At 42.1% G+C, this 18,527-nt stretch overlaps 1 protein-coding gene across 2 annotated transcripts in view; it reads right to left on the minus strand.

Moving 5' to 3' along the window:
* Nucleotides 1–18,527, minus strand: part of TVP23C (trans-golgi network vesicle protein 23 homolog C) — an 85,574-nt gene that overhangs the window by 62,420 nt on the left and 4,627 nt on the right. For both annotated transcript variants that reach the window (XM_085616807.1, XM_085616808.1), the window contains exons 2-3: nucleotides 9,931–10,013; nucleotides 6,506–6,650 (exon numbers count right to left, since the gene is read on the minus strand). In XM_085616807.1, the coding sequence (XP_085472933.1) occupies nucleotides 6,506–6,650; nucleotides 9,931–10,013 (228 nt within the window). The remainder of the gene's footprint in view (nucleotides 1–6,505; nucleotides 6,651–9,930; nucleotides 10,014–18,527) is intronic.

Below are 18,527 nucleotides of genomic sequence, written 5' to 3' on the forward strand. Positions count from 1 at the left end.
GAAACATTACAGGTAAATTGCATGGGAGAGGATATGCATTTGTGTGAAAGCAAAGAACTGTAGAATAATAGCGGTGTAGGTTAAAAAGTCAGGAGACCGTACTGTCAAGTTAGACCTAACGATCCATGTAGGCTAATGACTGCCCTCCTCTTAGTCTGTGCTGCTGTTAGTAAAAAACACCATGAATGATCTAGTTATCTAAGACACTTCAATAGCATTACATTGTCAAGTGTGTCCCTGAAAGTTCAAGCAGCTGGATAAATAAACAAAATGATGATAGCTGTGTGGAGGGGAAGCACTTTTTTTTTTGAGGAAGCACATAACTGCTACCAAACCCAACCATGTACTCCTATTTATTTATTTTTAGTGTTTTATAGAGCGCGAACTTGACTCGGAAGGGTATCAGAGCACTTTACAAGGTTTACAGAAGTGAACAAAAAGGCTAAGAAATACAGAAGTATACAAACGATTGGAGAGGGACAGGGGTGCAGGGTACATAGGGGATAGAGGGACACGTGTGTACAGCTTACAATTACAGTTAATCAGTACAAGGCCCCACAGTTTCTTAGTGGAGTGAGTAGGTAATCTGAGGGAAAGGCGATAGTCGTAAATTAATCGGACTCTCTGTGGTGGTTGAAGGCAGAGATTAGGCGAGGAATTTACCCATGAGGGAAGTTTTGGCATCTTTTTTGAAGCATGCCAGAGAAGAGACAACGTGTATGTGGAGCCAAAGAACGTCTCCAGTGATGCTCACATAATTGTCTGGCGACAGCTGCCCTGTCGAAGAGGACCATATAGAAAGGTGAGCCGCTGTCAATTTAATGGATTTGGTCTCTGCTCTAATTGATGTGGCTCTAGTTCTTTATGTAGGATGAGGTTATAAAGCATTTCATCAGTCTTAGTGACAGTTCAGTGACTCTGAATGCCACTGCGCATGGGTTGCAGAGAAAGTTTATACACCACTTCTACCTCAAAACAAAATAGCTGCAAGCTACTTTTCCCAGCCTAGATCACTACAGTTCCTGTCCCTGCTGCGTGGCAGACCAGTGCTCCTACTCGCTACTCTTGGCTCCCATGTCCTGGTGCCTCTCACACTGGAATCTAACTGCTTTACCTCTAAATATCCAAAAGACAGGGCAACGAAACGCTCCTGTCTTTTGACTGGCAACCAAAAGGTTGACTGGAAGGAGCATTACAAGACATACTTTCAGGCTGGATTTCCTGCAGCAACACAGCAGGAACTGCTTCACACACCTCAACTGTCGAGAGGGAGGCAGACATGTTTTGGAATGCGCCTCCGTGGAGCAGAATCACATGAAATTAACTAGGAAGGATGAAAAAGCACAGGATGATTTCCAAACGTGGAGAGCGCTGTTGGATGGATTTATAGAGAGGGGAAGCATAAATGCGAAACTGGACATGAGCCCCTAAAGAGGAAGGAAAAAATAGAATATATTTGGGAAACAGATATGTATGAGAACTTAAAATGGGTACGCTTGGAGGAAGATCCTAGCATCTTAAGATGGTTCTATCATGCAGTACTGGACTAGCTATATCGTCTTTGCTGTTTATGAATAAACACGGTCAACAACTGTTAAACATGGATGTCTTAAGGTTATTGTTGTTCACAGTCAAACTGGAAAAACTTTCCTAAATAAAGGTTATACATTTGTTTTTTAATAAAAAAGCAAGTAGGCCTGACTTACTTATTGCAAAAAACATGTATTAAATTTAATAGGCTTTTAAGGGTAAATTGTTATTACGGTGCTGCAGCCTATAGGTAAGAACTTTGTTACACAGACCCTGGCCTATTATTGTAGTAGCAAGGGTTTTGGTGTTGGTGACTAGTTCGAAAAAACCATGGGATCCCAACTTTGTACTATGGTAATCCTTATTAGGGTCTATTAGGTGGAATTTTATATTGTTTTGAGAACTGTAATTCTATACATATTTGCAATTTTATTATGGTATACCTGATGTTTGCCTTGTGGGAAAGCATATACTCAACACAGGAGATTTGAGTTGCTTATGGTGACAACACAATGATAACGTTTATAGGCCTGATTGTTTAGTATTAAAAGATATCATAAAAGCAGAAGAGCTGACATTGGATTGTGAAAAGCATATGTTAAAGTCATCAAGCATTAAATGGTGGATTGGTATTACTTTGTATTAAAGCCTACTGATAGGGGTTTTGTTACGTGGAATCTCACAGATTACCATAGTAAGGAAGGGTTTTGGTGTTGGTTAACCCCCTCCCCCCCCCGTGGGTATAGAAGATTTGCACCATGAGAATCCTTGTCAAGCCCTCCTAGGAGAGACACTATTTTGCTTTGCCAACTGTAATTTTGTATACATTTGTAATTTTAGGATCGTCTGCCTGAAGGTTGCCTTGTGGGAAAGCATATGCTCAAAAAAAGTAGGCCTCAGTTGGTGACAAGCCAACAATGACAGCTACAGACAGGTCTGATTGATGAGCTGGGAAACGTTGTGCCAGATGCCACAGGTCTGACCGGTTTATTATGAATGGTTACAACAAAGGCAATAAGCCTGATTTATTAACTAAGTAACACATATGATAAATAACACACCGGTGCCTATGGGAAAGTCCTAAAAGGAAATACAGAAGGACTCTCAATGGAGTGAACATATTTCTTTTTAAAATACGAAAGCCCTTACCCACCCATAGGAGGCATGCTTCATCATATGGCCCCTCCTCACACTGGGACACAGAATCTACCAATGGGAGCTACAACCCTTGTATCATGTGGTTGACAGGGGAGGGGGCGCATAGTCAAGTTCCTGCTCTTCCTTTCCAGTGTTAAATACACATGTTAAAGCTAATAGGCCTTTAAAGGGTGGATTGTCTTTTTACACTCTACTTCTATCAATGACAGTGCACTGCATTCGGAAATGGAAATATAGATAAGTGCAGATCAGTCCCCGACTTACTTGCCATGTTAATGACAGCATTTTCTGATCACATGTGCAAAGCCACCTGAAAGGGAGTGTGCTTCAGTGTTAGGGATGCTTGCCCAGTACTTTAGTTTTCATTTGCCTCCTTTTATAGTTCCCCTTTCAATTCTTTACTTCTCTTTTTATTTTTCTTAAGAGGATACTACAGATCACCAGGCAGTACTAATGTGCTGCTTGCTTTCCACTCCTTCTACTGACAGAGTGGCACATCCCACATGGCCACTTCCTCCAATTCAGGCGACCATTATGAAATGCTAGTGCTTATAATGTAGACTTGTACAGTTCCAAGATGGCCAACATGTTGGTTCTAAACGTGGCAGCCATACTGGAACTTTAAAACAATAGACTATGTACAATACAGCAAGACAGACAACCGCTGCTATCTGTAGTTTCATTATTGTAAGCAAAGGTCTACTGTGTTTAGATGGCAGCATGTTTTTTCTTTCTACTTGCACACTTTTAATTTATTTTGTATATGTTGTTGAGCTTGTGTGTGTTTTTTGTGGTTTAGTCAGAGGGTGACTGCTAGAATGAGGCAAGGGACGAATAAATAGATAAGTGCAAAGATGAGTGGCAATGTGCATGTTTGATTACTTCTTGAGTGCCTAAACCCATCATGACACAGAAGACAGGTTTAATTCATAAGCAAGACCTATTTGCATTGCCAATGTTTATTAATAGCGTATGTAAACTTGCTACATGACAGCAGAGGAGGAGGACGGCATTCAACTTATCCCCATCTTTTCCTAACAGAAATGAGAGCAAAGAAATCCGATAACTAGCATGAACTGCTCCATAGAAGCAGCCAGTGCAACTCTGCCCCAGTTGGCTCTGAGCTCAGGTGTCACACCACTGGCTGCACAACAGAGTGATATCGAGGCCACGTCATCCTAATCAAAGCCACACAATCTTCACACATCTAGAACACCATCATTTTAACCAACCCTAACTTCTTCACTAACACCCCAACAACTGTAACATGGACAATAAAGCTTTATCATAAAATGTTATTTGATGGTAAAACATCAGAGACAATATAATGTCATCCACTGTGCTTATGTAGAAAACACTCAGAAAATAATACATACAGTTTTGTTCACCATAAGCAGACTCTCCATTATTTGAAGTAGTAGTAAAAAAGCATTCATAATTAAAAGCTTCTTCCGATATAAAGTACAGAACATTCATTTGACTTAAGTGCTTATCCTTCAGGCGACATGTTTTGTCTACTGGGCAATCTGCTCCACAACTTCCTCGGGGCTTTAACATTAGTAGCGTAATCTTTTGGTGTGGAAATTTCTATATTTTCACATATTAAACTGAATCTTACTTAGCATGGAGTCTGTAATGGGTTCTCATTGAAGAAGAGTAAATTGGGAGTTCAAAAAGTGAACATTAACTCTCTCCATTCATAGTGTGTGGAGTTGGCAATTACTTTAACTCTGTCCACTCCAAATCTGTGGTACTGAATGAAACAAACTGCATACAAGATAAAACTGGTTAAGTAGTGTCAAAATCCTGGGTACGAGGTTACAGCTTGTCAGCACCGAGTTGTACTTCGCAAGGGTGCAGATACACAATTTGAATAAGAATGAAAATACCGCACTGTGTAGTACTTTATACCCATTCAGATGCTGCAACTGTATTTATTTTTGCACAGCAGCAGTACATATACATGGTACAACATGTTTTTCTATTGAAGTCAATGAGATCGAGAAATTGTATAACACCTACAAAAGTTACTTTATGCCCTTTTGCCAGTCAAAATAATTGTAGACTAGGACAATAAGCAACTTGTATTGCTCTACATTAGAGATTGTATTCAAGGCTTTGCCATTTTATTGTAGAGTGTACATTTCTACTTTTGAACATTAAAATGTTAAGCTTTCTGCAGCAATTCTGTAGGGTATATGATGTCACTTAAAACCCTTTGTCGAAAAACATACCGATTAGTCGATGTTACCCATCTTTATACCCGATGTGAATACTTTGCTTCCCCAAGCAAGGCTCAAGAACTCTGTTTATTTAAGGGTGACTCACAAAATATGCTACATTGAACAAACTAGAAACAGATCCACTTGTGCTGGGCAGAAACAGTAGATGCAGTTAAAGCAATTCATCTATACACCTCCAAATTCAGTAAAGATTCAAGTAAAACACCATATTTTTCCCCAAACCACTCCTTAACAGATAAACACACTCAATAAATGTGTGCACTGGTAAAGTTCAAGGGGCATATTTAGAGGTTGACGGATGGGGTACTCCACAGAATTGTGGTGGAGTGACCAGTCCACCAAATGCATGATTCTCCATTATATTTAGAGTCGGAGAACTGCCATATTTAGGCCGACGGAAACCTCTAACCAATGGCCCAACTGACATTGGTGTAAAGACTGATTCCAATGGAGATACTGCAGCCAGAGTTTTGATAAGTTTTTTATTTAGTAAAAGAGTGGCACCCAGAAGCAGAGAGCAGCTCTATGCAGAGCAATCACCCAGCAGAAAGCAACTGTCGCAATTCAATCTCTCCTCAACCTGCCTCACATTCCAGAATCTAAACCTAACCCACTTTACAAAACTTTACATTCTATCCATCTTACTAAACACCTTACTAAGCATGCAGACCACAACAGGGCCAGTCAAAGGATGTGGGACTGTCTGCCCTATTGAAGGCAGATATACTGAAGTCACTATTTCCTCTCCATGACCGCTGGAGTAAGCCTGGAAGGTGCAACAGTATACAAGATTAATGAACCCTACACATTGATGAAAATATCCTTGCATGCCAGGGATATTTCTTTCTAGTTTGTCAAAAAAAAAACTACTGCTTTTAAATTTTGAATAACTAAAATCTTTTCTGTGTAGGCAATCTGAACATGGTGCCCCACCAAAGCAAGCTTCACTTCCTTCAGGGGAGCTTGCATGGGGGTGGCTCCTCAGAGGCACTGGACTCTCCATACCTGGCAAAGCTATCTAAATAAGGTGGGCTGTAGTCCACCATGGCAAAGGAACAAACTACAGCCTGCCAATCTCTAAATGAGAGCCCAAGTCAACTAAAAGAAAAAAATTAAATCAAAACCACTGTAAGCGTCACTGAACAGATGTCACTATCAACAGAGCAGCATCACAATTATGAGCAGAAAGGTTAATGGCAGAGAAAGGTATCTAGGTTTACCACTTTAGCTGCAGACCCTATTATACATCCAGCTTCAGCCATGCACATGCAGCAAATGTAAAAAGAGTTTTCTCATTATACCAGCCCAAAAGGAACATCACGGATTTTGCAGTTGTAGGCCTTATTGATAATCTCACAAATTGCAGAGAAATACTTCTTCACTTGCAATAACTAAGACAACACTGAGTAGTATTAAAGAATAGTGTGTAAACAACCAAATCAATTGAATCTGCAGCATATTTTGGCATTTTCCAATTGTCAGTATATGTCACAGACAAAAGTTCCTAAGTGTTGGATATCTTCATCTTTTAAATATTAATGGTTCTTTACTGTAATGAAAGCAGACAAACTCACCTTCACTGCCCAGAAGTCACAGGACAGCAACAAAATTATTGTCACCATGCAGGCGATGAAGCTGCCGCTTATCAGATCACAGAGGAGATACACGATTATTGCACTGACGCGGAAGAACAAATGGAAAAACGAGGCCACAGGGTGTCTAAAATATAAAGCAAAACAGATAACAGATCAGCACATTACACAAATTAAACAGTAGCTGCCAGACACGAAGAGCTCATACTTCTGTGTTGTCCGATTACTCAAATCCACAATCAGTAGGTCCCGCTCTTTGAAAGTTTAACCTACAGACTACTGTGAGCCACAATGACCAGGCCGTGCTGCAGCCAAGTAAGGCAGTGGACACTAAAGTGCCTAAAGAGGCGCTGAAGCGCTTGGTGGAAGGGTAGCAAGCTACTGCATGGAGACCAAGCATTAGTGGTGCAGTCAAGTGTATGGAGATATGTATAGATATGCTTAGATTTAGTGCCATACAATTTATATATTTTCACATGCAGATTTATACAGTTTAGCAGATTCCATGTGCTTAAAGTTAATTTAGTGTTAGTTTTGAGGAAACTGAATTTTAAAAGGGGATCTTCTGGCGATTTAGCAAAATCCTGCCTTGTTGCTGTGTGATGTGGATCTGTATGCATGTATTAAGATAAAGCTCACTTTGTCTGTGAACTATGGGGGAGCCCAGTCAAGTATTTTATGATTATGTTATTTTGCCTGCAGAAGAGTTTTCCATGGTGGACAGTGTAAAATGCAGCAGAGGAATAGTAGTGCTACTACAGATTCCATCAGCTGATGAGATCAAATCATCTCAGATGAAGTTCACTGCCACCTCCGTGCCTCTCTCGTAGCAACCCTGCTTGTTGATCCAACAGTAATGTCCTCTAGTCCAAAAAATGACGCTGCTTAACCAACACGTACAATTGGCCTGTGGTCAAAGAGGATCATACAATGAACAACAAATTTGTGGTATTGTCATAGTCTGCAAAAGAAGCAAGTCCAATCACTTTATGAAGTTTTTTTTTTTTACCAGCTCCACAGTTCAAATTGAAGCCTCATGACTCAAAACTACAGTCCTCAAATGAGTAGCTCTGCATGCTCAGAAATTCCTCACGGTCTTCACAGGAGGCTGTGCTATTGCTGTTTAATATTCTACAATATGGAGCTCTATTCCCACCACCCCTAGGAAACAGACGTGCCTACCTTCCATGGGGTATTGAGGAGAGGCTGTTCAAGCATTAATTAAAAGTACGTAACATGAATTGGTGTGGGGTTAGCTGCTACGATTTTCTTTTTAGTCCGCTCACATTAAGTGTTGTGAAATCTGGTGAAATAGTTGTGGCAAAAATAAAAAATATACACTATACAGTGATGTAAAAGAGAAAGTTCTGCCTTTAATGATTTTACATATTACTATACACTGGATATTTGGCCCTCAGTAAATCATTACAGTAAATACATCTACCCTCACATGACAAATGTGACCCAAAAATTTCACTTTTGTCATCATTCATTAAACAAACTAATTATGCAATACTCCGAAGCCTTGTGAGAAAAGTGGAGCCTTACGGTTTCCTTTCACTGAAATTCGAATTAGCTGCTGCTAAACACGTGCAAATGGTTACCTCATCACCAGGAAGTGTTTCCACTTTTATTGTATTTATTTATTGAGTTTTATATAGAGCGAACATGACCCTTTCGGGTATTAGAGTGCTGTACAACATAGAGGCAAACAGATAAGCATATACAAGTGACTCTTTCGGGACCCAAAGCGTTATACATTAGGAAAACTAAACACATAGGAATATACATTTGCGGGAGAAGAGCAAAAGGGAGTACAAGTACGGACGTAGGTTCACGTACGTAGAGTCTTGATTCTGAATGGTCATTGTAAAATATTTAGTGTCATCGAAGAAAGTTACAAAGGATATGTAATGCCGCCCAATAGTCTTGTCCATGGGCAGGAGGGGAAATGGTAACATCTTCATTATAGAAAAAATCCGGTTAGTGCTTGTTTACTCTTCGTTTTATATAACAAAATCAGAACAATTGGGCTGTAGCACTCAGATCTGAGGCAACATCATTTCTAGGTCAAAAGATATAGATGAGGGTCTCAGAGAAACAATTGCTGCTGCTTACAAGTCTGAGAAAGACTAACACAATTCCCAAACAATATAAAATCTAACATTCCACAGTAAGAAGAGTAATTTTCAAACAGATAAAGTTTATGACAGCGACCTATCTCCACAAGAGAGGGTGTCCTTTGAAATTCACTCCAAAGGCTCCTTGAGATCCCAAAGAACCCCAAAGCAACATCCAGGGACCAACAAATCTATCAATAAGGTAAATATCACATTGAATTATTTTACCACTATGAAAAGACTGAACAAGCACGATTTTGGTGGAAAAGCAGCCAGGATAAAACATATTCTCTCAAAATGAGGCACGGCTTGGCTTTTGTTTCGAAAACAGCATCTGAATGAATCACAAAACGTCTAGAGAAAAGTTCAAGGGAGAGATGAGACAAAAGCGGCGGTGTTTGACTGTTATGCACAACAACATGTTACGTAAACGCATCACATATCACCACAAAAAAACTCATAGAATCTATCAAATACAGTCGTGGAAGGGTGAGAATTTGAGCCCACTTTGAAGCTGCAGGATCTTGACACCCCACATGCATTGAATCCACGGTGAGTTCCTCTCTATACCAGAACCAAACAGAAGACCCTACATCTAACAGATAAAGTGGACCATGCAAAAGAACAATGATGCAAAATACACCTATAGTCTATAATAAAATTACTTTGAAATCAAAACAAAAAATAATCCGTGATAAGTGAAATACCTGAAATAATCGCAGCCACTGGTAATTACTCGCGCCGCATTCCAGTCCATCTTTTTTAGCCCCAACCATTCCACCTCAGCCAAGAATCAGCTATATGCAAATCAGCCTTGGTCCTGCTCTAACAGGAACAATCCAGTCTGAACTTTAAGGTCAGGTCCACTGAAACTCTTACAGAGAGCATTTACTTCAAGCCATTGATGTTTAAAGTTGTTTCCATATATTACTTAAATCATAGGCTGCACTTTTCCACAGAAGACTACCGAACTCTGGCTGTGTTTTCTTTGTTTAATAAATAATGGCAAAGTTGACACACAAGGGTACATTTATCCACTGTTACAATTTGGTGAGGATTAGATAAAGGTCATGTATATTCACAAATGTAAAACCAAAGAATCTTACGATACTTTACTTTGGTTTTTAATAGAACTGCAAATTGCTGCGTTCCCATTGGTCAAAATAGCCTACTCCTTAAGACTGTAAATGCATGTCTGATCATCAACTTGAAGGGCACCACTACTTAAATGACACAATTAGATCGCACTTGCTTCATTTTATTTATATTTTTGCAGTGGCCAATTACCTTATCTTTGATTTTTTCGGTTTCCTAGAACTTCCCTCATCTGCATCAAACAACGACACATCTTCCGTGTCATCACTGCTCTCCTAGGGAGGGGGTAAAAACAATATATTTAAACACCTTCACCAAAGGACCAGCAATAAACATGGCACTCCAGAACAGACATGACAGCCACTTTGTATTTCAGATGAAGTGTACTGTCTTTTACTAAATCAGTTCATGCACTGCAATGGAGCAAACTAATGTACTTTAGCTTTTTTCGCTTTGTAAAGCAATATAAAATATTACAGTAAAAGACCAGCAGCAGACTTCCAATTTAAACTTGTGGGCAAAAATCAAATCTTACATAACTTTATTAGTCAGGACCCTCATATATTTGAGGAATTCTAGAGTGTAGCTCTGTGAGCAATGGAAGAGGAACACTAATTTTCAAAAGACTTATTAAAAAAGGAAAATGTTACTTACCCTGTAAGCACCTGTTAATGACAGAGTGTTGTGGATTCACATGCTGTGCATTTTCCTATCATCTAGTGTTGGGCTCGGATGTTTGCAAGTTGTTTTTCTTCGAAGAATTCTTTTTGAGTCACTAGGTAGTGTGACTCTGCCTCTTGCTTGCAATTCACATGGTCATCGGCTCCACTATTTGATAGTTTTCCACACAACGGATGAGAATCACCGTAGCAGCGCGACACAGGAAAGAGATGACCATGTAAGGGGAGCAGGAAAGAATGGTAACTGCAACAGCCAGAGGCATCCCGAGAGGAGGGTGGGCGCAAGTGAATCTACAGCACTACACGCCACAAACAGATGCTTATAGGGTAAGTATAATTTTCCATTTGAGCATGTGTGGCTATAGATAAACTTGCTGTGCATAGGCTGTAGAGCAGTCCTCCCCTACGCAGTGGCTAGCCTGTGGATGGTGCATAAGACTGAAAAAGCGTACGTTGTACAGCCTGGCCAACATTACGCTAATACGTCTACACAGTAGTTCTTTGTGAAAGCGTGGGGTGTAGCTGTGTTACAAATGTCAGCTACTGGAATGTTCCCAAGAATGGCCATCAAAGCACCTTTCCTTCTGTTGAAATAGGCCCTGAGGGAACAGGTAAAACTCCTTTAGCTTTTTTACAGGTTTGGATGCTATTTGGCTATGCCTGATTTTGATAATGCCTTTCCTGTACGTTGTTGAGAAAAAGAAACAAACAGTTGCTGGGTCTTTCAAAGTGTCTTTGTCCTATCTATATTGTGCATTAGGGCTTGAAAAGGAATGAAGGACCCTTTCTGCATTCAAATCGGGTTTCGGAAAGGCGACTGAAATTTCTATAGACTGGTTAAGGTGGAAAGAGAAGACCACCTTTGTAATTAATTTAGGGGTGGTATGAAGGACGACCCTATCTCAATGAACCTAAAAGCGAGGTTCTTCCAAGGTTAAAGCCTGGAGCTCACTAACAAGCTTTAGTGAACTGATAGATAACGGAAAAGATATTTTTTTAAGAAAGAAACTGTAAAGGACATGACTAGAAGGGCTTGAACGGGAGACCCATAAGTCTTGTAAGGACAATATTAAGATTTCACACCAGGGCTGGAGGCACCCTGGGAGGAACAACTTGAGTCCCTCATAAACGCTTTTATGACTGGGATTCTGAAGAGCGATACATGTAGCCTATTCTGGAGATATGCAGCCACAGCTGCCAGGTGTAGCCGACTGGATTTGACGGTACGGCCACACGTTTGTATGCCTTGGAGGCAACAAACTATGTTCTGAACTGTGGCTGACAACGGGTCAATGTAGTTTGAGAGACAGTAGTAGACAAATCTTTTCCATTTGGCAATCTAGCCAACATCAGTAGTTAGCCTGCGTGCTTCCTTAAGAATATTCATGTACCCTGGAGGTAAATTTAGGAAACCAAATTATAAGACCTCAAAAGGCAAATCGCAAGGTTGAGACTTCTTGGGACGGGGTGTCCGATTTCTTCATGGTTCTGCGTGAGAAGGTCTGGCCTGTTGAGGAGCCTCTTGTGCGGATCCACCAAAAGTGCAAACAGTGGTGAAACAGGGCTGTTTGGCCCACGTGGGAGCCACTAGGACGAGGGTGGGGGGGGGAGTCTGCCATAGCTTCCAACCACAAATGGAATGAGGTTGAAAGGTGGAAAAACATAGGCAAATATCCCTGACCAGTTCCTCCACAGTGTACTGCCCATGGGCTGTGGGAATCTGGAGGCGAAGGTTTGGCATATTGCGTTTTCTGCTGTGGCAAAGAGGTCCATTTCCAGAAAACCTCATCGCCATAAATAGCGAAGGAGGTCTGCCGAGCAATGTACTTGTGGACTTGTTGCCACATCCTGCTGAGAAGGTTGGTGAAGTCGTTGTCCACTTCCAGGAGGTATTCCACCAACAGGTGGATTCTGTGGTGGAGAGCCCAGCATCAGATGGACTGAGCTAACAGAGAAAGTGGAGGGGAGAGGGTGCGCCCGTGCTTCTGAATGTAATACATTGCTGTCATGTAGTCGGTCCATACAAGGACTATTTTACCCACTATATGGGTAAGGAAGGCCTTGAGGGCTAGATGGACAGCTAGCAGCTCCAGATAGTTCATGTGGAGATTCAAGTGAGTGGAACCCCACTGATCCTGGACAATCATATCTTGCAAATGCACCCCCACCCACCCACCGAAGAAAGTGTCCATCATGAAATCGATCCATGGAACCAGGTTGAGAAAAGGCCCCCCGCAACAAATTGTTGGTAATCCACCATTGCAGAGAATATGACTGTGGGGGCTGATTAACATTAGATCTTCTCAGTGACTCGCCTTTTGAGACCAATGACATGTTATGCATTCCTGCACCAAATGCATGTGCAATCTTACGTGGGGTACCATGGAGATACAGGAGGCCATCATGCCTTTCTGTGATATGGCAGAAAAAGAAGCAGCAATGCTTGGAAAGACTAGAGTCTTGCTGGACTGGGATATGCTTTTCAGACCACTGCATTGAGGAGGACTCTCAAAGGAGGATTGAATTTGAAGCGGCTGGAGATTGAACTTTACAGCATTGATGGTAAAGCCCAGTTGGTGCAGTAAATCAATTGTGGCTAGAGTGTGTGCACAGCAATGCTGTTGCATTGCACTCTTTATCAGCCAATTGTCCAGATAGAGGAATAAGAGGATGCCCTCTCTTCACACTTGCGCTTCTACTACTGCAAAACATTTCGTAAAAACTCAAGGTGGAGTGGTAACCCCAAAGGCAGCACTTTGAGCTAGTAATGCTGATCAATTATCACAAACCGGAGGTAGCGCCTATGCATCTTTAAGCTCGAGAGCGACCATGAAGTTGTCTTGCTGTAACAGAGGTATGACATCCTGAAGGGTGACTATGTGGAAGTGTTCTGATATGATGTACTCGTTTAGAGGTCTGAGGTCCATAATGGGTCTGAGGGACCTGTCTTTTTTGGGAATGAGGAGTAGCTCTATGGCCCCCTTGAGGAGGAGTTCTTGGACCTCTTCTTGAAGCAGAGGTTAGTGGTCTGGGGAGTGGACATGTCTGCAGGGTGGTATGTTGAGCAGAGTGGAGGTGAGCTCTATGCAGTAAGCATGTTGAGTGATGTCTAAAAGCCACTGTGTACTGTTCTTAGATGACGTGTTGCCGAGTTAGAAAGAACATCTCTAGCTGTATCCCGACAGATGATGTGAGATCAGGGAAAGGAGTGGCATGTCACTGCTTGGCTGGGATGGCTCCCTTGGGGAGATCTACCTCTATTTCTACTTCGGCGCGATTTCCTCTGTAGGCATCCCTGAAGTAGCTCCTGGTGGAAGATGGTTGGCAGACTGGCGTTGCAAAAACGTAGAGGCTTCCGGAGAGGTGGTTTTGGAGCTGCCGCGATATGTAGAACAGTGAAAGGATCCCCACGACAAAGGCTTCTATAGGGCGCCAATGGCTTTCACTGTTTCTGTATCCTTTTTACTTTTCTCCTGCATCTCATAAACCTGAGTCCCAAAGAGATGTTCCCCATCAAAGGGCAGGTTGAGGAGATACAGTTGAACATCCGGCTTGAAGCTGGAGACATGGAGCCAGGCGGGCCTGCAGAGGAGTAGACTTGACTGGCTCTTTATGCATTTCCACATTGCAATTAACATCAGCCCTACATAGACCCTCATGTTAAGAGGAGGTAGCCGGGCCTTGTAGACGTCGGGGTCAGTAGCCACAAATAGATCTACATAGTAACAGGTCCATGGGTCTCCTGTGGGGGTACATCATAAGTGTCCCCTCTCCCCCAGCGTGTCCACCAGTGTCAGAATGTGGCGACCCTGTGGAATGCAAGATAGTGGGTCAGGTGAAAAAGGTGGAGGGTAAGGTGATGGTGGGGGACTGGGTGCAGTGCAAGATGGTGGAGGCAGTCTGGTGTCTGAAAGGGGACTGGTGGCGTTATGCTACTTTTTCCGCTACTTTGGAGGAAGATAGAGCTTCTTCAAAACCAAGCAGTCGCTTAGAAGGCAGAGGAACCAGCATCGGAGGCTGTGTTAGTATACGAACAATTTGGGAGTGAATGTAATTTCTGGAGGACTGGGTCGCTGGCTGGTCTTCCGGTCAGAGGCGATTGTTTCGGTGCTGGCACCGACTTGTGCTTCGCGGCTGATGGTTTCGAATCAGACGGCTGGGTTGGCACAAAGCCAGGAGCAGGCGGCAATGAGGGTGGCGTTTTTATTATTTTCTTTGGTGCCAAACCAAAGCTGGGCGTGGTGTCCAAAGTGGACAGTCGGTGCCGACCATGACCAGAAGGCAGAGGCGGCCCAGAAGCCTGCTTCTGTGGGTCCACAGCAGCTGAATACTCCTTGTGGAGTAGCAGCTCAGAGAAGTGTTGAGGGGAAGAAAAGCTGTACTTACATACCATTGAGGCGGCAGGAGGTCTTTGATTTCGGGGTCTGAGCTGGAACTTTCTTCGGAAGAGAAAGCCACCTCGCCAACAGACGAAGGTTTGGGATGATGTTCCCCCTCGAGGTCCTGGATGCTGAAGAGGTAAGGGGTATCATCTGCACGACATCTCGAGTCAATGGACCCGACGGTGTGGAAGGGTCTACTACGAACAAAAGGAGAGCATGCATTGCAGGACGCCTTGACGTGCTCGGGAGAGAGGCAGAGATTGCAGACCTGGTGGAGATCGGCCCTGGGGTACTTTGAACAATACCAAGAGCAGTATTGAAAGGACGTCTGTTCCATCACAGACGAGACATGTTGAGAGCAGATCGCACAGAAGGAAACAGAGGCCCGATGGGCAATACCCCATGGGGGGCTAGAGTCAGTTGGCACAATGTCCTAACTGGAAGCGTCGACATGGTACGAAAGAGAAGGGGACACATGCCATCGTAAATGATACCGAAAGAGAAACAAGAGAATCATCAAAAGTAAACACTGCAACACCATTGATCTGGAGCAAGGAAGAACAGGACTGAACTCGAAGGAAGAAAAAAATATATATTATATATCTCTATCTCGAACAATGGACATGATGACCATGCGCATTGCAAGCAAGAGGTGAAGTCACACTACATCGTAACTCGAGAAGAATTCTTTGAAGAAAATCAACTTGCACTGCGCCCAACACTGAATAGCAGGAGTATCCAGAGCATGTGTATCTACAGCCACACATGCCTCAATCAAATTATACCTGCTGTGCATAATGAATTTTTTGCAATTAAACATAACCAATAAATACAAAGTTGATGACGATAATAGACTAACTGGAACCACAAACTTCCATAAGCAAAGAGAAGCCCTCAAAATGTTATTGCTTCTAAAACATTTGACTGTGCAGATTAGGCCTTTGGGACCACAGAGAAAGTGGAAAGCAATGGTTTCCAACAACCACATGTGCCAGTACAACTTTCGGAACCTATAAGACATAGGCAGTTGCTACAGAGACTGAGCAATTGTGCACCATACCTGGACACTATTAAAACATTCATAAACGTTGATGCACGAATGTGTAGGTTTAATTATAAGTTGATACTACAACTGATGAGGCATCAATCATGTAGCACAATCATTATGGAAACTTGTATCCGTCATTTAGATTTTTTTAAAGCTTTTATTATTGGACGAGGGAGTATTTTGCATTTGCCCAGGAAAATTAACAAGCACTGGCATAGCAAATCGACATGGCTTACATTTTGAGTTAAAGCCCGCTGCAGTGAAAAAAACCGATTAAAAAATCCATTGCTTTCTATATACAATGAATCTTTGAGATAAAAAATTCAAAGGGGCACATTATGCCTCTTGGACTTATAGTAATGGGTAAACGTACTGCCGTATGCTACAGAGATAACATTTGTCTAACTCGGTGATCTCTAGAAATAGCCTATGGTTCTGTAGCCTGCCTCTGAAAAGTGCAGATTGAAGCTTTTGAATTCCATGAAAATGTGAATTCCACTACTCTCTAAAAAGAAACAAAACCTATGGGCTTCTTTTTACTGTTATGTCATTCCCTTGCAATGAAGGAAAATTAAAAAAAATATTGCACCAACTTGCCAAGTCTAGACCTGTTGCCTTGGCCAATGCTTACTCATTACATGGATCTGGCAAGATGGCTAAATCTCACTCAAGTACAGGCATTGGCAAAGTCAAGAGGTCTGGGTTTCATGTATGCGCATATCTAGCTTTAGCACATTACACACATTAGAGAGACAAAAGTCAGCAGAAGAGGACAGAGAGCAGTATAGTTTTAAAGTAAAGTTGCAAGTAGTCTCTTGGGTGGTAAAGTGCAAGCACTCTACTGGAGGCAGAAGGATACACTCTAAACAGCTAAATAATATTAGGTGAGAGATGCATACTTCACTGGGCTTAGCAAGATGTGATAGACAAAGTCTCAAGTAAATGACTAAAAGAAGCTGGTCGAAGAAAGTCAATGGATGCAAGGGGCGACCCTAGGGGCCACTGTATTTATATGTGTATTGTTAGCAACAGCTATAGTTGACAGCTGTTCTGTTAAAATTCGCACCTAAAAACGGGGAGTACAGGAAACACAGATGTTAATGGAAGCTTTCGCCAGCAATGACCTGGTGATGTGTCCAGATCATTAGCTGCCTTTTCTGCAGGGTGGACTTTAGGACAAAAGATACATCTTTTATGTGTACGAATTTCCAGCTACAAAGAAAATATGATGCTCTAGGCCGGAATTTCATAAAGAAGTCTGGAGACACCATCATGTCAGGCCCTTAGGTTACAGCAACGGCAGGCCTCCATTCTCCCTCCAACTCTCCGTATCTTCTAGCTTTCACTGCAGACCACACATGCATTCTATTAGATCGTTCCCTCACAACATTCCAGAAACCAGCTTAGGGACACAAGAAATGGGAAAACAGGGGATACTACACACCTCCCTTTCTCACAAACAACAGAACAAAGAACCGTTGTTCCCATGCAAATAAAATAAAGTACAGGGACAATCCTGAACAATCAATATGTCTACTTTACACATTTAATCAATAAAAACCTTTTTACAAACTCCCCAGTACCCACAAAGACACAAAAACATGACAAATAAAAGTCGCAGAAACGATACGACAGTTCAAGACTTGAGGCTTTTCCCACCTCATGTAAAACAAAGAAACAAGGCAACTAGGTTATGACTACCATTGCATAATGGTCCAAGATAAGCAGGTCTGGAGGGCTCTTTGGATATGAGGCCCCACCACGTCTGCACACTTACAATGACACGTACAACATTTATGCACACAGGATATGTAGTCACGGACACCCCATCACGTGACAGAGTATCATTCGACAAAGGGTTTCTCCGTCATCTCTAAGTTTGCACATTCAAGACACAAACAAAATAAAAACGAAACATTTAAACATAAAGCACCTTAAGGTAAACTCCCCTGACCACACTCCAACACAAAACCTGTCAACACTCATTCACAAGTCCCCAGACTTCCAAATCACACAACGACAAAGATGACACAGACACAACAAACAGTCACACTTTCTCCATCTTCCAAATTCAGAACACACCCCTCTAGATGGGCAACAAACACTGCCAAACATTCACACACAAAAGTGCAGCCCAGCACTCCAACACACGGAACACTAAGTTTCACTAGCTGCCCAGATCAAAGTCATCAACAGTCAGTCCAAAGAAAGCACTTGATCTAAACTCAGAACTAGGCCCTCTGGAAATTACACAGGGAAAAGTAGGGACGTCTTCCGAACACAAGCAGGACAGCATCCAGTAGATGCATAGAGAAAACATTATTGATACAACACAATAATCAAACACTAGAGCACTCCGGTAGTGCAATTATTGACTCCAGACCACATCAACATGTAAAGAAGTACTCATCTACAAAACACTAGATCTACATCAAAAACCTCTATTCAAGCATAACGATGACTGGCTCCAATATGTGTAAACTGAATAAAATGCACCACAAAACAATCAATCACTCCTGTACAACACACCTTTAAATTCTTTCTTTGGTACAGAATGACGACTCGGGCGAAATTTGTGGCAATAACCCACATCAGGCTAAACTTGTCGCTACCACCTAGGACACCATGGAGTACTACCCTTGCCACATTTTCACTTCATGGATACTTCCCACTGCAACA

This window comes from Triturus cristatus, chromosome 7 (genome assembly GCF_964204655.1).
Source record: "Triturus cristatus chromosome 7, aTriCri1.1, whole genome shotgun sequence".
Taxonomy (NCBI): Eukaryota; Metazoa; Chordata; class Amphibia; order Caudata; family Salamandridae; genus Triturus; species Triturus cristatus.